At 48.0% G+C, this 24,479-nt stretch overlaps 1 protein-coding gene across 1 annotated transcript in view; it reads left to right on the top strand.

Moving 5' to 3' along the window:
- Nucleotides 1–24,479, top strand: part of LOC146817879 (interferon-induced, double-stranded RNA-activated protein kinase-like) — a 512,572-nt gene that overhangs the window by 98,941 nt on the left and 389,152 nt on the right. Inside the window, exon 3 of the mRNA XM_085611365.1 lies at nt 12,953–13,091. Within this exon, the coding sequence (XP_085467491.1) occupies nt 12,953–13,091 (139 nt within the window). The remainder of the gene's footprint in view (nt 1–12,952; nt 13,092–24,479) is intronic.

Genomic DNA, 24,479 nt, shown 5'->3' with positions numbered 1-24,479 from the left:
ACGCGCATTCCATTTGCCACCAGCTACTTCCTGCGCATGCGCCGCCTCACGCATTCAGAGAGATTTAGTAAGGGGCACAAGACCTTAGGAATGCGGTTTATGGCCAGTGCATGTGAGGCATTTAAGCGCGAAGCTGGCATCTGGCATCGGACTTGAAAGCAGCAGACTGCTTTCGCCAGCGCGCGCTCGGCCTCACCTCCTGCATCCCCTCTTACAACAATTAACTTTCATTATAACTCACACCTGTTGGACTTGGCCCTTCTTGTCAGTTCACCCCTAGAACTTTTTGCATTAGCCTAGCTTTTGTCCTGTGTTGTACTAGTGGTTTTAGGCCTCTAGGCGCTTTTACACTGTGTCCCAGTGGAAAGCGCGTGCGCTCTGTGTATGTTTTAGTGAGACTGACCTGCCCTCCCATAGGAATGCATGGGGGATCTGAGTGACCGTGTTAGGTCCTGATGTGTGCGGCGTTACGGTGTCTCGTGTAGAAGTGCCACTTCTAGAAGCTGGCCTATCTGTATAATAAATGTGCAGTGACTGTCTGGCTTGCGATTGGCTGGTGTGTCTGGCTCCAGGAGTCAGGATGGGTCTGCCCCGGTGGTGAATGGAGAGAGATGTATGTTGATGGCAGGGAGGAGTACACCTGGGACCTGAAGAGGGCTGGGCTTTCCCCACGCAATGTTGGCTTCACCCCCTGTGGTGCGTCTAATGTCCCTGGCCTGTCCTGTGAATAGGGAGAGGGGCTGAGCAAAATTAAGTGCTCAGGAACCAGTTGCATCTGGTTCGCCCCTTCCCTGCACCTTTGGAGACAAAGGATTCTGTGTATAAAAGAGGGGCGGTGACCCCATGAAAATGTTCTGAACTTGGGTGCTGATCCTGCAGGGCGTGCTGCTCCCGGGGGCCCAGGGGAGGGCTGGCCTCCCTGGGCCCTGCCTGCCCCTTTTGCCCTGAAGACGTCTTTGCTGGGAGCTTGGTGCTCCATTTCTTTTTCCCCAAGGAACTTAGCCCTAGCGCCTGGTGAACGCTTGATTTTACTCTCTAGGGAGTGCTTTACTTTCTCCCTGCAGTGCTGGACTGCGTGCCGCTGCTGAGAGGGGATACCCCAGCCTAGGGATTCCCTCTCCTCCTTCTGATGCTTTGCGGGTGCCCACCACGCATTTCTGCCGAGTCTTTCTGTATTTTAAAAGACGGGTGCCCACCCCGCATATTGGTGCCGTTATTTTACCTGCGGGTGCCCACCCCGCTTGTTTCTTTATTTAAAAGACGGGTGCCCACCCCGCCTTCTCTGAGGAGCTTTGCGGGTGTCCACCCCACGTTACTGGCCGTTATTTTACTTGCGGCTGCCCACCCCGCGTTACTGGCAAGAAATCACCGCCACGGCCCGAGCCGCACATCGTATCTCTTTCGGGTCGCTGCCCAGCGTGACCCGGAAGACAGGGAAGGCAGGGACTCCGTGGGCGGGGATTCCGGGAAGGGAAGCCCCGCAAGAGAACTGTCCAGCGAGGCGGCTGGAGCAAGCCGCGCCTGTACCCGTTTCCCCTACGGGGCTCCCGTGATGAAGATGGAGCCCCGCGTACCACCACAGATTTCCATATTCCTGGCGGGGCTCTCCTTGATGGAGAGAGAGCCCCGCTTGTGCGGCCTTGGTGAAGTCCCGGTCCCAGAAGAGGGACCGGGTGAAGAGGAGACCGTTTCCCCCCCCCCCCCCCGACGAAGAGAGGAGCAGCCAGAGAAGCCAGGAATCCCCGAGGCAGCGGGTGAGTGGGGGCTCGCTTTGGACACCGTGTGGGGGGCAAGAGAGGTCCCGCCGTTGCGGGCCGCTCCCATGTGGGCATGATTGTTTCTCGAGCCCCAGTTGGCTCCAACGGGGGCATGTTTATTTTAAGAGCCCCATGGCTCCAACGGGGGCATGTTTATTTTAAGAGCCCCGTGGCTCCAACGCTGGGGGCAAGTTCTCTTTCTGTTTGGCCCAATGATTTCAGGAGCCAGTGCGGTCCGAAGTACTGGGGGACATATCGTTCTTAGAGCCTAGATGGCTCCAACGTTTGGCGCAGATTAATTTTAGGAGCCCAGTGTGGCTCCACAGTACTGGGGGACATATCGTTTTAGAGCCTAGGTGGCTCCAACGTTTTGGACATTATTTCAAGGGCCATTGAGAGCCCATGCCTCAATTTACTTCCCCAGCTGCGCAGCACTTAGTGCCAGCTGCAGAGTTTAGGCCCTGTTCTTGTCCCCAGCTGCCCAGCAAGTAGTGGGCAGCTGCTACGTTTAGGTTCTGGCGCAACCTGGACCCTAATGTGATTTAGGTGTTATTGTGATTTGTATACTAATGCGTTGGGTGTTAGGAAATGTACGGTGTGTAACATGTTTTGCGCACCCTGTGTTTTATACCTCTAGATATGATTTCTGCATAGCAGGTTGTTTTACCTGTTTTGGTTTATGTTAGGGAGATTATACTTCCCTGTGTGATGTACGCCCCTAATGTAATTATACTTAGGTGGTAGGGTCTAATGCGTTAGACTTATGAGAAATTGCATAATGGGTTTATGCCCCTGTGATGGATGCAGGATAGGTTTTATACCTGATTCTATTATGATAATGCTGAGGTCATTATTGCGCCAGTAGTTACTGGTTGTGCTCTACCGTTATAATTTGTGTTACAGTTGGTATATGTTCTACATTTACAATTGGTGATTTGTGCTAATTCTGACAGTGGTCCATGTGGCCCTGTCTGGTGTAAATAGTCCCCTGTAAAATTCTGCCCAGTGCCAGTTGGCACAGTGTAAATTATGTGATTATCATCTAATGTGTTTATTTTAATACAAAGGCTATTTTTTATATATAACCTTGTGTTGAGTTTCTTTTGTGGTGGGCCTAGGGTGTTGTTGCTGTGTGCGCGCGCAAACGCTTTACACATTGCCACCGGGATAAGCCTGACTGCTCGTGCCAAGCTACCAAGGGGGTGAGCAGGGGTTATCTTTGGCGTGTAACTCCCCAGCCCTGACTTGAAGTGGTGGTTTGTGCCTGGCTTTGGCGCAAGCCCTAGCCAACCAGAAATTCCATTTCTAACATTGGTGATCAGCGGTTGGATTAGGACTTGCGTTTGCGCAGTACCACAGCGACAGCTGGCTGCACTACAAAACTCTGCATTTAGATAATCACATGCAAAGGGATTATTGTTCTAAATTTGTTTTAAGTGTCATTTCTGTGGAAATGTTTTTCTGGATTCACCAGTAAGGGTGGGATCCAGTGGTGGCAGCAGATGTGTGTCCAGTGCATGTATTCCCATTCCCAGTTCCCGGGGTAATGGTACCTGTGTCACGTGGTGGTCAGGTTGAGAAATCAGGGGCGGTAGAAACTGTCTTACCAGTTTTGGGAGGGTTGGGGATGAATGTGTAATGCGCTGGATGAATGTGAACGTCCCATTCCCAGTTCCCGGAGTAATGGTACCTGTGTTACGTGGTGGTCAGGTTGAGAAATCAGGGGCGGTAGAAACTGTCTTACCAGTCAGGGGTGTTTGTGTGTGTGGATGAATGGTGTGAGTTCTCTGAAATAAGGAGCTTGCTGAATACTTTGGTGTGAGTTCTCTGAAATAAGGAGCTTGCTGAATACTTTGGTGTGAGTTCTCTGAAATAAGGAGCTTGCTGGTTGATTGGGTGTGATTTCTCTGGGATAGAGAGCTTGTATTGGGGAGTGATTCCAAAAGGAGTGGCTGAGGTGTCTTCCAGCCCAGCGTGGTGGAAGAGGTTCAGAGTAGCCCAGCTAGGTCTCGGTGAAGGGGCTCACGTCCTTACTCTGCGGAGAAGGAGTGGGTGGGACTGTGTGTCTCCAGGTGCCCGAAACCCAGTCTCAGGGCCTGGGTGGTTTCTTTAGGGAACATCAGGTCGGGGGCCTAGGCTGTACCAATAGGTCATTTGAGGAGGATCTCCCAGTGTCTAGAGGATGTGGAGTGTCTGTAATCAGAGCTCCAGCAGTCCTGGTGTCTGGCGGTACCGCTCCAGTTGGGAGGGTGCGGAAGTCCAGAGGGAGGGGTGAGAGGGGGAGGGCGTCCTCAGTGGGAACCAGTAGGTCAGGGACCAGCCGGGAGGGCTGAGTCGCCACTGAGTGACCGTGGTGTCGCCACTTCTGTCCTGGGGGTCTGCACGCACAGTCAGATGGACAGGAGGTCGTGAGATCAGCGCCTGGCAGACTGTCACACGACCCATTAGTTATGTGTCACCCTCGGTAAGTCCAGGTTCACCAGGCATCTGACCAAAGGGTACGTCCCTCTGTTGGGGAGCCAGTAGTCGGTGTTTCCGGATCTGGACGTAAGGGCAGCTGTAGTCCTGAGGGCAGGTGGGGCTCATCTTAAGTGAAGAGACCCTGCTTTACAGTGGAAGGGGGTGCAGAGGGAGGGAGTCCTCGCCTCTGACCCCGGTGGATCCCAGGTGGTAGACCAGTTGATGGAGAGAGGTCCTGAACTGGTGGGAGAGTTGTGTTCTGGTGGGTGCTTCCCTGGGAGGGTGCAGAACCCCAGAAGTAGAGGTAGGGTGGGGCATTCTTGTCCGTGACCTCTGGTCAGCCTCAGGGTGCGGACCCTAGGTTGAAGGATCAGTGGTAGTTGGGAACTACACTGAGAGGGAGAGTGGAGAATGGATTGTATGCCAGGGGTTACTACCCCCCACTCTGGGTTTGGCAAGGACCAGTGGAATCTGGGTGGCCTAGGGCCTGGTCCTGGCCGTGGATAACTAGGTAGTACCAGTGGGGTAGCCCAGTTGGGCCTGAGTTTTTTTCAGTTGTTTTTTTGAGATGGAACCACGTTGATTCAGAATGGCGTAGAACCGGAGGGTGTCCCTGCAGTGCGGGCCTGCGTCCGTGTTCTATCGCCTCAAGCAGGGAAGACCATCACGGTGGTGATTGGTCTGACCTGCGTTTTGGCTGGAAGGGGGTTGTGTTGGACTTGGCCCTTCTGGCCAGTTCACCCCTAGAACTTTTTGCATTAGCCTAGCCTTTGTCCTGTGTTGTTCTAGTGGTTTTAGGCCTCTAGGCGCTTTTACATTGTGTCCCAGTGGAAAGCGCGTGCGCTCTGTGTATGTTTTAGTGAGACTGACCTGCCCTCCCATAGGAATGCATGGGGGATCTGAGTGACCGTGTTAAGTCCTGATGTGAGAGGAGTGCAGGGTCGAGTTTGGTATGTGCGAACTCGTGAGAGTGAGTACTGCGCAATGATGTGTGCGGCGTTACGGTGTCTCGTGTAGAAGTGCCACTTCTAGAAGCTGGCCTATCTGTAAAATAAATGTGCAGTGTCTGGCTTGCGATTGGCTGGTGTGTCTGGCTCCAGGAGTCAGGATGGGTCTGCCCCGGTGGTGAATGGAGAGAGCTGCATGTTGATGGCAGGGAAGAGTACACCTGGGACCTGAATAGGGCTGGGCTTTCCCCACATAATGCTGGCTCCACCCCCTGTGGTGCGTCTAATGTCCATAGCCTGTCCTGTGAATAGGGAGAGGGGCTGAGCAAAACTAAGTGCTCAGGAACCAGTTGCATCTGGTTCTCCCCTTCCCTGCCCCTTTGGAGACTAAGGATTCTGTGTATAAAAGAGGGGCTGTGACCCCATGAAAATGTTTTGTACTTGGGTGCTGATCCTGCAGGGCGTGCTGCTGCTGGGGGCCCAGGGGAGGGCTGGCCTCCCTGGGCCCTGCCAGCCCCTTTTGCCCTGAAGACGTCTTTGCTGGGAGTTTGGTGCTCCATTTATTTTTCCCCAAGGAACTTAGCCCTAGCGCCTGGTGAGCGCTTGATTTTACTCTCTAGGGAGTGCTTTACTTTCTCCCTGCAGCGCTGGACTGCGTGCCGCTGCTGAGAGGGGATCCCCCAGCCTAGGGATTCCCTCTCCTTCTTCTGATGCTTTGCGGGTGCCCACCCCGCGTTTCTGCCGAGTCTTTCTGTATTTTAAAAGACGGGTGCCCACCCCGCATATTGGTGCCGTTATTTTACCTGCGGGTGCCCACCCCGCTTGTTTCTTTATTTAAAAGACGGGTGCCCACCCCGCCTTCTCTGAGGAGCTTTGTGGGTGTCCACCCCGCGTTACTGGCCGTTATTTTACTTGCGGGTGCCCACCCCGAGTTACTGGCAAGAAATCACCGCCACGGCCCGAGCTGCACATCGTATCTCTTCCGGGTCGCTGCCCAGCGCGACCCAGAAGACAGGGAAGGCAGGGACTCCGTGGGCGGGGCTTTCGGGAAGGGAAGCCCCGTGAGAGAACTGTCCAGCGAGGCGGCCGGAGCAAGCAGCGCCTGTACCCGTTTTCCCCTGCGGGGCTCCCGTGATGACGAGGGAGCCCCGCGTACCACCACAGATTTCCATATTCCTGGCGGGGCTCTCCTTGATGGAGAGAGAGCCCCGCGTGTGCGGCCTTGGTGAAGTCCCGGTCCCAGAAGAGGGACCGGGTGAAGAGGAGACCGACTCTCCCCTCCGCCCCCGACGAAGAGAGGAGCAGCCGGAGAAGCCAGAAATCCCAGAGGCAGCGGGTGAGTGGGGGCCCGCTTTGGACACCGTGTGGGGGGCAAGAGCGGTCCCGCCGTTGCGGGACGCTCCCATGTGGCACGATTGTTTCTCGAGCCCCAGTTGGCTCCAACGGGGGCATGTTTATTTTAAGAGCCCCGTGGCTCCAACGCTGGGGGCAAGATCTCTTTCTGTTTGGCCCAATGATTTCAGGAGCCAGTGCGCTCCACGGTACTGGGGGACATATCGTTCTTAGAGCCTAGATGGCTCCAACGTTTTGCGCAGATTAATTTTAGGTGCCGCGTGTGGCTCCACAGTACTGGGGGACATATCGTTTTAGAGCCTAGGTGGATCCAACGTTTTGGACATTATTTCAAGGGCCATTGAGAGCCCATGCCTCATTTTACTTCCCCAGCTGCACAGCACTTAGTGCCAGCTGCAGCGTTTAGGCCCTGTTCTTGTCCCCAGTTGCCCAGCAAGTAGTGGGCAGCTGCTACGTTTAGGTTCTGGCGCAACCTGGACCCTAATGTGATTTAGGTGTTATTGTGATTTATATACTAATGCGTTGGGTGTTAGGAAATGTACTGTGTGTAGCATGTTTTGCGCACCCTGTGTTTTATACCTCTAGATATGATTTCTGCATAGGAGGTTGTTTTACCTGTTTTGGTTTATGTTAGGGAGATTATACTTCCCTGTGTGATGTACGTCCCTAGTGTAATTATACTTAGGTGGTAGGGTCTAATGCGTTAGACTTATGAGAAATTGCATTATGTGTTTATGGCCCTGTGATGGATGCAGGATAGATTTTATACCTGATTCTATTATGATAATGCTGAGGTCATTATTGCGCCAGTAGTTACTGGTTGTGCTCTACCGTTGTAATTTGTGTTACAGTTGGTATATGTTGTACATTTACAATTGGTGATTTGTGCTAATTCTGACAGTGGTCCATGTGGCCCTGTCTGGTGTAAATAGTCCCCTGTAAAATTCTTCCCAGTGCCAGTTGGCACAGTGTAAATTATGTGATTATCATCTAATGTGTTTATTATAATACAAAGGCTATTTTTTATATATAACCTTGTGTGGAGTTTCTTTTGTGGTGGGCCTAGGGTGTTGTTGCTGTGTGCGCGCGCAAACGCTTTACACATTGCCACCGTGATAAGCCTGACTGCTCGTGCCAAGCTACCAGGGGGGTGAGCAGGGGTTATCTTTGGCGTGTAACTCCCCAGCCCTGACTTAGAGTGGTGGTTTCTGCCTGGCTTTGGCGCAAGCCCTAGCCAACCAGAAATCCCATTTCTAACAACACCCCATATGCTCGTGCCACACACTGCTGCACGCCTCACACTGCTGCACGCCTCACACTGCTGCACGCCTCACACTGCTGCACGCCTCACACTGCTGCACGCCTCACACTGCTGCACGCCGCACACTGCTGCACGCCTCACACTGCTGCATGCCGCACACTGCTGCACGCCGCTGCACGCCACACTCTGCTGCACGCCACACACTGCTGCATGCCACACACTGCTGCACGCAGCACACTGCTGCACGCCGCACACTGCTACATGAAACACTGCTGCATGAAACACTGCTGCACGTCACACACTGCTGCACGCCACACACTGCTGCACGCCACACACTGCTGCATGCCGCACAATGCTACATGAAACACTGCTGCATGAAACACTGCTGCACGCCACACACTGCTGCACGCCACACACTGCTACACCGCACACACTGCTGCACGCCGCACACTGCTGCATGCCACACACTGCTGCACACTGCTGCATTACTCACTGCTGCATGCTGCACGACACTGCTACACGAAACACTGCTGCACGCCACACACTGCTGCACGCCTCACACTGCTGCACGCCACACACTGCTGCACGCCTCACACTGCTACACGAAACACTGCTGCACGCCTCACACTGCTGCACGCCACACACTGCTGCACGCCACACACTGCTGCACACCACACACTGCTGCACGCCTCACACTGCTGCACGCCTCACATTGCTGCACGCCTCACACTGCTGCACGCCACACACTGCTGCACGCCTCACACTGCTGCACGCCACACACTGCTGCACGCCACACACTGCTGCACGCCACACACTGCTGCACGCAGCACACTGCTGCACGTCGCACACTGCTGCATGCCGCACACTGCTGCACGCAGCACACTGCTGCACGCCACACACTGCTGCACGCCACACACTGCTGCACGCCACACACTGCTGCACGCCACACACAGCTGCACGCCGCACAATGCTACACAAAACACTGCTGCACGCCACACACTGCTGCACGGCACACACTGCTGCACGCCGCACACTGCTGCACGCCACAAACTGCTACACACTGCTGCATTACTCACTGCTGCATGCTGCACGACACTGCTGCACGCAGCACACTGCTGCACGCCGCACACTGCTGCACGGCGCTGCACGCCACACAGTGCTGCATGCCACACAGTGCTGCATGCCTCACACTGCTACACAAAACACTGCTGCACGCCACACACTGCTGCACGCCGCACACTGCTGCACGCCGCACACTGCTGCACGCCGCACACTGCTGCACGCCTCACACTGCTGCACGCCACACACTGCTGCACGCCGCACACTGCTGCATGCCGCACACTGCTACATGCCGCACACTGCTACACGCCACACACTGCTGCACGCCACACACTGCTGCACGCCGCACAATGCTACACGAAACACTGCTGCACGCCACACACTGCTGCACGGCACACACTGCTGCACGCCGCACACTGCTGCACGCCACACACTGCTGCACACTGCTGCATTACTCACGGCTGCATGACACTGCTGCACGCAGCACACTGCTGCACGTAGCACACTGATGCACGCAGCACACTGCTGCACGCCGCACACTGCTGCACACTGCTGCACACTGCTGCACGCCACACAGTCCTGCATGCCTCACACTGCTACACGAAACACTACTGCATGCCGCACACTGCTGCACGCCGCACACTGCTGCACGCCACACACTGCTGCACACCACACACTGCTGCACGCCTCACACTGCTGCACGCCTCACACTGTTGCACGCTACACACTGCTGCACTCCGCACACTGCTGCACTCCGCACACTGCTGCACGCCGCACACTGCTTTTATGCGAGTTTATGCTGCTGATATTGTAAATGACAATGCCTTTTATTTGTTTTAAAACCAACACATAAATAAAAGGCATTGTAATTTTACAATGCCAATAGCTCAAACCCTTATAAATGCGAGACCTATTGCATTGCAAATGCTTGTTCTGTTTCCACTGAAAAGCCAGCTATCTATGCCTGTAAGTATTTAACATCGGTAATCAGTTGAAACCAGAAAGCCTAATCGGCCATCCCAAAAATGTTTTCGAAACCATTGCACTCAATATCTCAACCCTGTTTTTAACAGCTTTATTCTGCTTGCATGATGTAAGAATACGACAATATACAAAGCAATTTACCTTTTGTTTTATATGCATTCTGAAGGGTGAAAAAAAATATTGAGGAACCAGAGAAGGTCAATGTTTACATTTCAAGATAAGGTTAGTTAATAGGGATTGCAGATATTGGTTTGGTGCCCTGTTGTCTATTATTCTTTAGTGAACCTCATGCGTCTATTTTAAATAGCGTTCGTCAGTATGCTAAGGTTTCTTGATATATCCTTGATATTAAAAAAACGTAATTTTCGTCCTAAATGTCCTTTGTACACCTGATCTTCCCGTCTGTTGTTTTGGAAGCCACTTGATATGATCCAATTTTCCTTGATTACTGTTTTACTTTACTGCACTTGACTATTTAGAACATGGCCAATACTTATGCTCAATACATGTTTATTTTGTTTTGTACTGGTAGCTCTATTGAATTTTCTATATCATTCATATTCACAATCTAATAGTTAATTTAAGTGTGTCAAGGTATCCACCTGCATATATTTAAAAGGTTATTGCAAATAACCGAGGAGTTCTGTGACTTGCCTTCTACCTTGGCTGCTGGCAAAAGGCACTATGACGTCACAACTCAATCATGATACCTTATTATACTGTTATAATGAGCTCCATTGAAGATAGTCGTGGGCCAATAAAGGCTAGTACAGGCTTTCAGCTCCAACTTTCCTTTGTTTGTTTCACTGTTTCTCCCATTTTAATTTAGAACATTCTACACTTAGCTGGACATATGGCCATCTGCATTGGACAGTTGTCAATAGCCCTCTTCTTCATTATAGGCCCTCGCCTGCAACTTGGGCCCCTAATGCCTATACCTCAGGTTCAGAGCTCTTAATACCTGGGATAGCACTCCGCAGCAGCTATAATGCTATATTACAGTTCAGCTATGTCATTTTGTTATCACAATTGACTAGAGATTGCACAACGCGACTGTAATATAGGAAATTAAATTCAGGCTTTTATACAGGAATTGAAATCTCCCAGGTATTATATTTAAAGACTGTTACCTAATTGCTAAATTTTCTTTATGCTAGATGTTTTTACATTATTCATTCAGTACATGGAAAATGGTGTTTGCCTTAATTTTGTCTCTTCAGTGTGACGCACTATTGTTCTCCTAATGTCAAAGTATGAAATGCCAGCTACTGTTGTTGGGTTTCAAAAAAAGCTAAGTAGATGACTAGTCTGATTAATGTAGAATTTACAGCGAAGTGATGGAAAGAGTGCTTGAATTAATCTCAGCAATTGGCAATCGCTTGGTGCTGGAATTTAGACCATAGGTTTTAACCCGCTATGCCACTCTAGACCGAGACCATCTGTATTCAAATCAGTCTTAGTCCTGTTTCAATGAGAATAGTCCTGCATTGCATATCCTTTCACCAAACGTTAACTAGAACAGTAGTGTATTATATTGAAGAGACAAAATGATTAAGACTAAAAAGTTTGTCTTAGCTCCTTCCAATCTAATGTGGAGGGGAGCAGTAAAGCAATAGCAAGTGAAACTATTGTCAGCTAGATTGTAGAAAAAAATTGAGTTATGCTACTCTTTAGTGGGTAAGACTCCGAGTAGGAGACATAAAGCTCATTCTAGAAGAAAGCAAGCTTTTGAAAATTAGCCAATAAATGACACATGTACTGAAACTATGTGGTTTTCGGTTCATAAAGTCACAAAACATTATTGTGTAGAAGTTCTTGCAAGAAAAGAGGCACAAGTAAGGCATACAGCATTAAAACATTTGTTTGCTCACCTAATGTTTACAGCCTCAACCATAAACTTGAAAGCACCACCCACCTGGTGAAGGAGGGTAGTGATTAACAAATATATGTAGATGTCCATATAAAACAATTACGTTCATATGGACACCACACAGGACTAATACAATGTATCTAAAGATGATGTTTGCATACTAATATTGAGCATTGTTGGCTCACAATCAATATCATCAGAGGCATAGTAGCTCCACACATGGCCAACACTAAAAAGTTAAACTTTATTTTATTAAAAGAAAATTTCCAAACTAAACCGCTGGATGGCAGAATAATGCATGGCATGTGAATCTAGAAGAGTGTTACACTCAAAACTATTGTTACAGATAAATTCCTACTTTCTTCCTCATCCTCTTCTAGTAACTTCTCATGAGTCACAGCAGTAGTAAAATTCTCTCATTCCCAAGGACCGTCCTGAACGTGTCAGAGAATGTGTTTCAGCCAATGTTTTGCCTTGACATTTCCATGACACTTTGAGATGCTGGAAATAGTTTTGAGTGAAAATGTTGCTGCCTGATTAATGTATTCCCATTATCAGTAGGCACTCTACAAAAAATGTTTTCCTGTGGACTGTCGAGAGATGTATCTCATTCAGGTATCCATTCATGTAGCCCTTAATGAGTTGGGTCTGAGATGTTAACCTAAACATTCCCCAGTGGCTCACAATGTCACTGCTTGCCCCCCTAGGAAAACCTCCACCAGAAAATGAATGTAGGTTTGAAATAAATTCTAATTTATGTCCTCTAATATCCAGTCTGTGTGAATGCAATTTTAATACAACATCAATCTTTTAGCACAGTGCAAATCTGACTAAATGCAATCTTCCTTTTATTGACGAACTGGCTTTGACTGATGAGGGAACAGTGCTCCTTTCTCCTCTCTCTACTGGGAGTGGCCAATATCATCTGATTGAAGTGTCAGAAGTTTAACAATGCTTTGCTTTATTTCCACATGCTTCAAAATACTTCAGATGATAAAAAGATGCCAGTTTAAACAGGTAGCTCCCATAGTTTAAGTAACAATTGGCTAACTATTTATGAAAGTTGCCTTTCTGTCCCAATAGTAAGCTAATCAAAACTCTGCACACAAAAAAACAGATTTGCTTTCCGATATATATATTTTTTTAAGTCAGTGCAAAGGCTCCTAATTATGTTTTTCTGAATTTTAATTGTGAAAAAAAGATCAAACACAATAGTTCAAAATTGATTCATTGTTTAAAGTATATTATTCTTTATTTCAAGATTTACATGCTGGTACATAATAAATGGCGAAAGATTTCCTGAAGCGAATGGCAAAAGCAAAAGAGAGTCAAATAAGCTTGCAGCCAAAAATACATATGAAATATTGATGGCTCGCAGTCCTAACGCACCTCAGAACTTGGTAAGTTAATGTGATAACCTTTGTAAGTGATATATATTTACTTTTTGATAATCTCAGTGCTAAAATGTTTATGATCTAATGATTTCTATAATCAAAATAAGAATGCCGTAATGTCAGAATATCACAATATATTTTTTTACTAAATTATGTCAAGAATTTATGAAATCTTAATATTTTTCCCGGGAAAATTCTTTGTTTGTACATATTTTGATATTGCACGAATTCCAATGCTTAGTTCTGCTTCATATATTGTTGCATATAGTAGCAGCTTGCACCTTGTCATGTCAAAGTCAGTCTAACATCCACAAATGTATCACGTACATTTACCTAATGTTTCTCAACGCAAGCGTTTAGGACTCTTGATGCCTCAAAACACTTTAATTCTGTTATGCTACTATTTTTGCCCTTGTTAAAATGATTATGTTGCTCAGTTATTAAGCCATATTTCATTTAATCCTATATATTTTCTTACGGTGATAGTGAACAATGCACCTAAATACAATAAAGTTTAATGCAGAGACTCGGAGCTAGTTGGATAGACTCTGTAATAAGAAATTTAGCTACATGGAAACATACTCGTAATCTTTGAGGAACAACTGGATGGATTCAAAATTCATAGGGAATAAAATGTAGTTCCTGGATAATGATGCATAAATAGTACACAAATAAACAAAACTAGATATAATAAGATACACAATAAATCATTATATATAGATTTATTTAGAGACAGAACAATAGTAGTTGCAAGAAATTAATTGTATAAAAAAACATCAATTACAATAAAACAGACTTTAAAATAGGTCAAATCATTTAAAGTGGACATATTATATATATATATATTAATTATCTATATGGGCTGATTAAGACTTCAAGGCAAAGTCACACAGAATAAACACAAGGAGATAATGGACGGAGCGCTGAAACTTTTCAGACACTCCCCCCCAGTCACAGATCTGGTTTTAATCCATCATCGTTCTTTAGCTCACTTTGCCACCCCAGTTCAGACCCAGCCATATGCAAATCAGTCTTGACCCTGTCCCTCATGGGAATAGTGTTGCCCAAACTGCCAAGCCCGGTCTTCCCTGGACCAGAAACAAGCATCCTGGGACCGGTTTCTGGCTAATCAGCTGTCATCAGCCAGGCTAGCCTGAATCCAGTGGCAAAGCGAGCAAGGGACCCACATCTAGGCATACCCTGCCAACGTAGGGCGAACAAAGCAAACACAATTTTGTGTTTGCAAAAGTTACACAGAAACATCTAAAATAGTAGCCTTTTGTAGAATGTTGTAGGCAAAATCTTAACATTTTATAAGCTTCCCAATTGAATATTAGTTCTTTGAGGAAAAACAGCACTTAGTTACTACCTTAGCCAACTTGATTTACTCCTTATTGAATGCTTGCTGCACATACATTTTTCTCAGGATCAGTTACAAATGATGTGGTCAATGGTTTTATTTTTGAAGCTAGGCATTGCACATTTCAAGATCCTTCAAATTGGCCTAGCAGAGTATACATTAGTCTAAATTTTAAGATACATGATTAGATACTTGATTTTGCACGCAGCTTGTAGATTGGAATGTAGATATTCCTGATTTGATGTTAAACAAGTATCAGTTATATGGTATGAATGTTTATAGTTCTGCATCATAGATAGATCATTCATACCATTGTTGAACTTTGAAGTTTTCCTTATGACCTCCTTCCACTCCATGCAGATCATATTCATTAAGAAGGCAAGCAATGGTAATTTGTTTTCAGTAATAACTTTTTCAGTATAAACATAAGCACAGGTGCACCACATATTAATAACAAGGAAGAACAACTATAAAGTCTATTTCCAACATGGATATCCTTCCAAATTTCCTTTTATTCCAAAATCAATGATTTTTTAAAACAAAGTCATGAGCATCACTGTTCACAACAACACAGCCGACGCGTTTCGTCCTTTAAGCGGACTTCTTCAGGGCACTGAGTATTCAGAGAGAAAGTCACTCTTGTGAGAAAAGGAGCCAGTCGATAACCAGATCCATGTTGTATAGGTCAATCCCCATTTTAAAGGGGGTTTATTTCATATCAAGAGTATACACCAGCTTCCTCTTAATAGTAGGGGACGCTGGACGTTCTTTTTCATTCGTCGATTGTGACGTCCGGCATTTCGAGTATTCTATGCTAGCCTTATATTGGTTGCAGCTTTGAATTTGGGCATGTTACTTAAGAGACTTTGAAGGTATACGGATGGGTTGACTGTTTACACCACAGTGACCATTGATACTGCCCTTTATATTATCCTACATGGCGAAAAAATTCGTCTGATGTAGAATTATTATATCTTGTGACCTATTTAACCAGTGGGATCTTCCGTATATACCTTTATTGACACGTTCCCTACATGATAAGGAACCTGTACATCCCAGCCTATATTTAATCATAATATGGACCATCTTTGACGAATAGTCTTTATATACATTCTTGTAGCCCTTGTTGAATCCTCATTGGACTATTTTTTTACTCTACAAACTCACATCGTCCAGCGTCCCCTACTGATGAAGTCCACTTCAAGGACAAAACGCATCGGCTGTGTCGTTGTGAACAGAGATGCTCATGACTTTGTTTTAAAAAACTATTGATTTTGGAATAAAAGGAAATTTGGAAGAATATCCATGTTGGAAATAGACTTTATAGTTGTTCTTCCTTGATATTAATATGTGGTGCACCTGTGCTTATGTTTAAATTGTTAGGTCTTGAATGGGACTTGCATTGTGACAGTGGGTGCGATCCAGTGTGCACACATACCCCAGCGAGTACAGAGGGGTTAGAGTAGTAGAGGGATAGCAGCTCAGGTGCTGTCGAATAGAGGGTTCCACTGTCAGGTGCGTTCTTTGGTTACATAACTTTTTCAGTACTTGCTAATTTCAGATCCTTTGTTGTTGCAACATTCTCTCCTAGTTCTTCGATAAATAATCTTTTTAATAAATTTCCATTGATTCTGCCACAATCACATACATTGTTTAACATTGCTGTTTTTTAAAAGTTGTCAATGTTCTAGGCGTAGTTTGCAAATTGGAGTGGCAGAACGTGAGTTCAGTTCGGATCTTATTTCTCTCATGTAGCTCTTATCCAGCTCATTTACCGTTTTAATTTTAATAGCTAAAGAGGCATGTAGGAGGGATGGAATAAGCTTCAAATTGAATGTGATAATTGATTGTCCAATACCGCGACCTCCATAGATATTCGAGAATATCTTTATAAATTTTGTGATAATACATAGTTTCGATTTCTTAGCTGAAGTATGGTCCTCCATGATATATTATTGTTGCTGGTTAATCCCAAGTAATTCTGTTCATTTTTTTTTTTTTTTGTCGAAAATGACATTATTGTATTATCAAATTTTATAGTACTGAGTTATTAAGCGGTCAATAAAGTTTCAATTTGCATCAAACAAACCCCACAGGGGTAACAGATGAGCACAACACACATAGAAAAGAAAAAAACCCATACCCAGCCTCGTAAGCCTATACTGTCTTGAGAAAAATGAGGCACATCACTACTTAGTCTGCAATTCAGAGGAATGTGGCACCCCGTACTCATAGAAAACATCCATTCAAAGAGGGACAGGTCCAGCTGTAGCCCCACACATATAGTTTAAAAATACACACTTCCCAACTTGTTCATCACACCTCTCCCCTTCTGTCAGCCTCCGAAATTCGGATCCCCCCACCACCTCCCGGAGGGGGAAGGAATGCATGATGTTTCACCCCTCGGGCCGTGGTCGGTCAGTCGCCTCCTCCTGTTCCGCTTCTGCATCCGCTCTCTGCTCGGCTTGGCGTAACATAACGATTGTTCCTGCCAGGTAGTCAAGTCATGTATCCCGTCCTTAAACTTAGGGGCATGTCCCCACCCCCATTTGCAAGCTACTCTGCGCTTAGCTATGAGGAAGCCTAGTGCTAGGTACTTTATATGTATTGTAACTATATCCTGGGTATAGCCCAGCAGTGCTATCAATGGGGTCGGCTGTAGTGGTATTTCTAACATACGGGGCATGCCCTCGAACACCTTTAACCAATAATCTTGTATCTGTTGACATCGCCATGCTAAGTGATAGAAATCCACCCCTTCCCTGCCGCATCGCGCACACTTGTCCTCCTTCCTTAGCTTGAATTTGTGGAGTTTAGCAGGAGTGTAGTATAGTCTATGCAGGAACTTATAATGAATAAGTCTCAGCCGGCTGCTAGCAGTGAGAGCTTCTGTCTGTGTGCAGCAGAATTCCCACTGCTCGTCTGTGAGGGGTATTGCTAGGTCCCTGTCCCATTCTTATGTACATGAATAAGTCAATGGTAGTAGGGTCACGTGTGCTAAAAAATGGCTCCCGGGTTCGGAATATGCCTCCTATATAGAGCTCTCCCCATGCAGCATAGTCGAGTCTTTCTAGAACCCGACGGCATAACCCCTCGTAGGTGACCTGTAATGATGGGTGGTGTACCAAGGGCATTTTAGGGGAATATATCACTGTGGCCTCTAGTTTGGCTACGATCTTTCTCCAGGCCATATTGGTGCAGTCAACCGTGGACGGATCTCGCTCTCGATCTCTTCCTGCCATAAACAAGTAGCCCGAGGGTGGAACAGGGGCCATATAGCTATCTTCCACTGCCAAATGCGGCATAAAGGGAGGCAGGTGGAACTAATACACTGCAAAGTGCACTTGGGCGCAGTAGTAATAGTACTAAAAATTAGGGATGTCAAACCCCCCTGGGTGTAAGGCAGCATCAGCGTGGTGAGGCTAAGCCGCGCCTGTCTTCCCCCCAAATCAGTTGGGTGACTTGCGTTTTTAATGTACTGAAAAAAAAAAAAACTCCTGGGATTGTATGGAATATTAATGAAAAGATATAAAAAGTTTGGTAAGAGAACCATTTTTACTAGCGAGATTCTCCCTGTCATCGAGAGAGGCAGAGTCAGCCACCGGATAATGGTGTCCGTCACCTTATCTATCGTAGCTCCATAATTATTGCGCATAAGTTCTTCTTTATCTCTGGTTAAGCGGATTCACAGGTATTTAACTTCATCACACTTCCAGACCAAGGGATAGTCTAATTGATGCGGCTTAGTCGATTCTGTTAATGGGAATACCGCAGACTTAGCCCAATTAATCTGGATACCTGAGATGGCGCCAAATTTTGTTATTTCCCGCAAAACAGGATTAAGATTGTCTTGGGGATTTTTGATGTATAGTGTTATATCATCTGCATAGAGTGAGACAATAAGCTGTCTAAAGGGATACACCAATGCCCTTTCTTTATCATGCTGTCTTATTTTCGCAGCCAAGGGTTCTAACGCTAGGGCAAACAAAATGGGGGAGAGAGGACAGCCCTGTCTTGTGCCTCTGGAGGTGGCAAAACTAGTGGATCTGGCTCCTTTTAACAGCACAGTGGCAAGCGGCTGCACCCAGCCCAGAAAAGCAGGGGGCATCCCCATATACCTTAGAGTGCCAACAAGGTAGTCCCACTCCACCGAATCAACTGGCACATGCATCAAGCAAAAATCCAGTCGGTAAAATACCGAATCGCAAAACTCACCCGTTAGCGAGTAAGAAAAACAGAATCCCAATGCATCAATCCAAAATGTGAGCAAATAACGAATCGCTAAATAAAATCCGGTAAAATACCGAATCGCAAATAACCAACATGCAAAAATACAGAATCGCTAAATACCGAATTAGCAATCACCGAAATCACTAATAGCTCCCGGCAAGTGCCAATGGCTAATAACGAATCGCAACCCAATGCAACAACAGTCGCAAATACCGAAATTCCCAAAAATCGCTATTTAGCATGAGCTAAATAAGGGGAATCAGAACCTGGAGGTAAAGTTAAAAAAAAAAGTCATGTGAATAAAAAATTTTTTTTTTAACATGTGCAACTGATTGTGGTAATCACCAAACCCTTAAATGTGGCCAAGGAGACCCTGTTGGCTACCACAAAATGGCAGCCCTCTACGTGCTTGCAAGGAGGATGCGTATCAATGCGGCAGGACAGCGCAGGAGAAGGGTCCAGGAGAGAGTTTTCAGACTGCGCATCACCTTGCTTGGCCAGAATGAGGACGAGGTGTACGAGAAGTATCGACTGAATCGTGCCATGATCATGCGCCTCATTGCAGACCTGGAACCATTACTGCAGCACCAGACACACCGGACCAATGCAATCCCTGCGCACGTCCAGGTCCTATGCAGCCTGCACCTACTGGCCTCAGGAAGTTTCCAGCAGGTAATTGCGGTAGCCGGAGGCGTATCGCAAAGCGCACTCTCACGCTTCTTCCAGAAATTCTTAGATGCCATGCTGACAATGATACACACCCACATCAGCTTCCCCACAACCCCACAGCAGTTGGACCGCAACAAACAGGCATTCTACCAGGTGGCACAATTCCCCCATGTAATTGGATGCATCGACTGTACGCATATCCCCATATGTCCACCCTCAGCAAATGAGTACATATTCCGTAACCGCAAGTCATACCACTCAATCAACGTGCAGGTTGTGTGCGATGCCAATCACATCATAACGGACCTAGTGGCACAATTTCCGGGGAGCACACACGACTCCTACATATTCCGCCACAGTGGAATCCACAGGCGTCTACTCAACGGAGAATTTGGAGAGGGACTCCTGCTTGGTACGTACACATACCTCTTCCCCACATGAACACCACACATGTATGGACATCACCATTGCTAAGTCTTTGCTTCTCTCTTCTAGGTGACAGTGCTTACGCCCTGCGTGAATATATACTCACCCCATACATCAATCCAGCAACCCCACAGGAACAACGCTACAACGCGGCACAAATAAGCACTAGGAATGTCATAGAGAGGACATTTGGGATTCTGAAGAGTCGCTTTAGAATCCTACATAAGACTGGCGGCGCCTTGCTATACAAACCTGAAACCTGCTGCCGGATTATTGCTGTATGTGCAATGCTGCACAACATTGCGACCAGAAGGGGGATACCCATAGAGGTGGACAGGGATGACGACCACCGGGATGACAAACCACCCGCCCAACACCGACAGGCACACGTCCCTAACACAGCAGAGGGCCATAGGAGGCGGACATACATCATGCAACATCATTTCTGAATCAGGTAAGAATGATACATTACTATTTCGTTGGGGGTGCAACTGTTTAATGCACAGTAGCACTGCGGTATGTGCAACCAAACAAGCAATGGAAATAATGCTCCCCATGAAAACTGTTATAACAAATGTGCGTTAAAGTCACGGCTGTGCAGCCTCAGGAAGGGGAGGACCATGGTTGCCCCACCACGGTCAGGTATGGCTGTAAATCTGTCTAGTGGCGCTTGCCACGTACGCCAAGCCTCCGCTCAGGTGTCTCCGACGCCTCACCACGGACTGTCCCCGTGGAGCCCTGCGAACTGCGGCGCCTGGTGCTGGCCTCTGCCACTGACACGCTGCTCACACTCGAGGCAGCCTCACTGCCGTCTTCCCCTCCCAATGCACCAGCACTGAATGTGCCGCTCTGCAGGTGTTCGACAGCAGCGGTCATCTGCCCTAGAGCCTTGGCAACATCCCCGCAAAAGTGCCCAAGGTCCACCTGCAAGGACACCGAGCGGCGTGCCAACACTGCGGTGCTATTGCTCATCCGTGTGATGGCCTTTGTAGAGGCCGCGGACCGCACCAAGTGCTGACGATGCTTCCTCCTCTCGCACTCATGGCCCTCCCTCATGGCACGGGTGAGCTCATGGATGTCCTCCCTCAGGTGCCCATTGCCCTCTGCCACCTCAGTGGTCATGTCCCTCACCGCCGCAGTCATGGCACGCATTTCCCTTGCAAGGCGCACGATGTTTGAGCTTATTGTTGCCATGTGTCGTCCCTGCAGGCGCTGGACACGCAGCATCCTTTCCTCGATTGCAGCATTTTGGGGGATATCAAAGTCGCCTGAGGAGACAGAACTTGGCCGAGCCCTGCGCCGCTGTGGGAGTCTGGCACGTCCAGGTGGTGCAGCAGGCGGTGTGATGCTGCGCAGACTTTGTCCCGATTGTGTAGAGGGTGTTCCCATCACCTGCAAGGACGCAACTTGGGACCTGCGCCTCGGCGCTTTAGTGGATGTTGTAGCTGGAGCTGGTGTAGCTGGTGCTGGTGGTGCTGGTGCTGGTGGTGCTGGTGGTGCTGGTGGTGGGGTGGCAGGTGGAGGTGATGTATGCGCATCCTGCGCTGTGTCCATGTCGGAATCCGCAGGAGTCTCCGAAATAATCAGCTGCCCGCTGTCGTCCGAATCCCCAGGAGATGCATCTGTGTGTGAAACAGTGCATGGTTAGTGGGATAGTTACACCTACGTAGTGTTGTAAACATACATGTCCCTCTGTGATCCACTAAATAAACAGTCTATATCCATGTTCAACTGATGTGGTGATTCGTAATTGTATTTACACCTGCACATGCACACTGGGCTGACTAGACTACAACTCCCATGATGCACTAGTGTTAAGAGTAAAGCTGTGTGGGCCAAAGCTGCATGCACACTCAGATCCTGCTGGGGGCATGGGAATGGATTTAGGCTATGCTGGGTGTGGGCACAGGCATGCATCTTACCTTGGGCAATTGTGGCTGCGCCGGAGGTATCCATCTGGGTCACTCCCACGACGGCCTCACGCTCGATCGTCCCTACCACCAGCTCCTCCAGGGCAGTGTTGGCTTGGACTGTAGAAGGCCCGCCTCCCATTCCGGATGCCTCCCGGAGCCTCTCCGCAATCCTCTCCTTAGCCCGCTTCCTCAGGTCGTACCATCTTTTTTTGAGGTCGTCAATGCTGCGTCACACCAACAGCATTTACCCTCTCCCGGATGCGCAGCCATATGCGCCGCTTCTCCGCCTCAGGCACCTTGAGGGACAGCTTACCAAAAAGGCGATCGTGCTTGCTGCTGACTCCCTCTATCAGGTGCTCCAGCTCCCTGTCTGAGAACTTGCGCTTGCGTGCAGCCTCAGTGCTGGATGGTGCTTCCTTCTCCATGAGGTTTTGTTTTGGAGGATAGCTCAGTCGGTGTGGCTTCACTCTGCACAGGCAGTCTTCAGTCCCAGCTCCTGTTTGCTCCTGTGTCGAGGCAATGAGGGTGGGGCTGCAGTATTTCCTGGTTGGTGATGTCATCTGCACGTTCCCAGTGCGACGCGGTCATTTGCGAGTTCGCTAATACCGAATTCGCTATTAGCTAATTCGGTGTTACCGAACTCGCTAATAGCTAATCGGTGTTTGCATGCCCCGCTATTGATTATTCAGTAAAAATAGCGATTTTTAAGGAATCGCTAATATTTACCGAATCTGTTGATGCATGCACGAAAGCGATTCCTTAATAACGATTGCTTATTTCTCGCTATTAAGGAATCGTTTTTTGTTTTGTTGATGCATGTGCACCCAAATGCCTTGGTGGCATCAAGAAACACCACCACCACGAGCTATTGGGATCTATGTCTTGCAGGACTGCCAATAACGTTCTAAGGTTGTGTGATGTTGCGCGATTAGGGATTAATCCAGCTTGGTCCGGCAGGACCAGCCCCTCCATCAGGAGATTAAGGTGGTTGGAGAGTACTTTCGCTAGTATCTTTGTATCACAATTTAGTAACGAAAGGGGGCGATAGGACTCGCAGGGGAGTGGGGGTTTGTCTGATTTGAGCAGGGAGGCTATCTGAGCCTCTCTCATGGTTCTCGGGAGGTAACTCTCTTCTCTTGCTTCATAAAAGACCTCTTTCAATATGGGGGCCAATTGCACCGCGTAGGTCTTGTGAAATTCTATAGAGAGGCCACCCGACCCGGGCGTACTCCCTGATTTCATTTGCATTATGGCCGTGGTAATTTCATCTATTTCTAAGTCGGCACTCAGAAATTCCCACTGAGTATTACCAAGCCATGCCAAGGCTGTATCCTCAAAATACTGTGGGAGGTCGAGTGGCTGCCCCCTCTGTGAGGTGTATAATGCTTTATAGAACTCCACAAATGTTTGCAATTGATCTGGAAGGTTTCTGTGAATCTCTCCTTCCGAGTCTTGCATTTCGGCTATATAGTTGGAGAACTTGGGTGGGCGCACTAGGTTTGCCAGGACCTTCCCCGGACGATCCCCTTCTCCATACATCCTCGCTACATAATATTTCCCCCGGAATTTACATTCTCGTTCCGCTGTGGTTGTGTACTCTGTCAACTTGTCACGCAATTTGGCGCGGGTCATCTCCCCCTCCCCTGTAGAAGTAAGATCCCTCTCAAGTGTTTTAATTTCACTTTCCAGCCGGCTGAGTTCCCTCCGAGTGTCCTTAAGGATCCCCCCTCCTTTAGAAATACACCATCCCCCTAATCGTAAACTTAAAGGCCTCCCAGACCGTAGTGAGGCTAGGCGCTGACTCAACATTGCACGCAAAATAATTTAGAATTTCCTGTTCAAGCCCAGTCGTGAAGACCATGTCTAGGAGGTGCGCGGGGTTAAGACGCCATCTAGCATAAGGGGACTGATCCGCTGGAGGTTGTAACACCAATTTGACGGGCGAGTCGTCCGAATATGTTCGTGCTAGGTGAGTAACTGCTTCTACCCAATGTGCCATGCCCACTGAGACGAACAGGTAGTCCAGCCTGGACCATGTGGAGTGGACTGCGGAGTGGTGTGTACCTTCTTTTTGTGTAGGATGCTTGTACCGCCATGTGTCAAGGAGATAGTTGGTGGCCACCAGATCTGCTAGCGGCTTTTGAGTAGCTGTATAATGCAATGTAGTAGCTTGGGATCTGTCCATCTGTGGGCACATAGTCGTATTAAAGTGTCCCCCCACGCCCAGAGCAGGTAAGTGGAACCAAGAGTCTGGATCCTACTCCATAACATATTTAGGGTCTGTGAGTCATCCACATTGGGACCGTATTAATTGGACTTCTTCCGTGGGTTATTCAAACCTCGGACGTTCCATGATAGGATGAGCATCTTGTTATTGGTGTCTGGAATGTCCATCATTTTCCCTTCATTAGATATGTTAGTAGTACTCTTGTGTTGTGATGGCTGGACTGGTGAACTAAGTCAGGCACTACCGGGCAAGGACCGCCTCCCCCCCTCCCACACCGACATCCCCAACTTGTTGGGCATTATTACCCTCCCTGATCAAACACAATCTAAAACAAACGTTCAATAAAGCTTAGAAAAAGTTACATGGGGGATCACCCACTTGGGGGAAGTACTAGGGGGCCACGACTTGCCATCTCCCTTCCTTTGTCGCACTCACTTGCCGCCAAGCCTTCGTCAGACTAGCAGAGTGCATGGGAGGAAGGTGTTTGACAGGGCGGGCCATTGGTTCGAATCTCTTATGCAAAAGATCACTGGTGTTCATCAAGTATCTACTTTCGTCGGAGGTCCTTA

This window comes from Triturus cristatus, chromosome 6 (assembly GCF_964204655.1).
Source record: "Triturus cristatus chromosome 6, aTriCri1.1, whole genome shotgun sequence".
NCBI lineage: Eukaryota > Metazoa > Chordata > Amphibia > Caudata > Salamandridae > Triturus > Triturus cristatus.
This window is presented reverse-complemented; position numbering and strand designations above follow the sequence as displayed.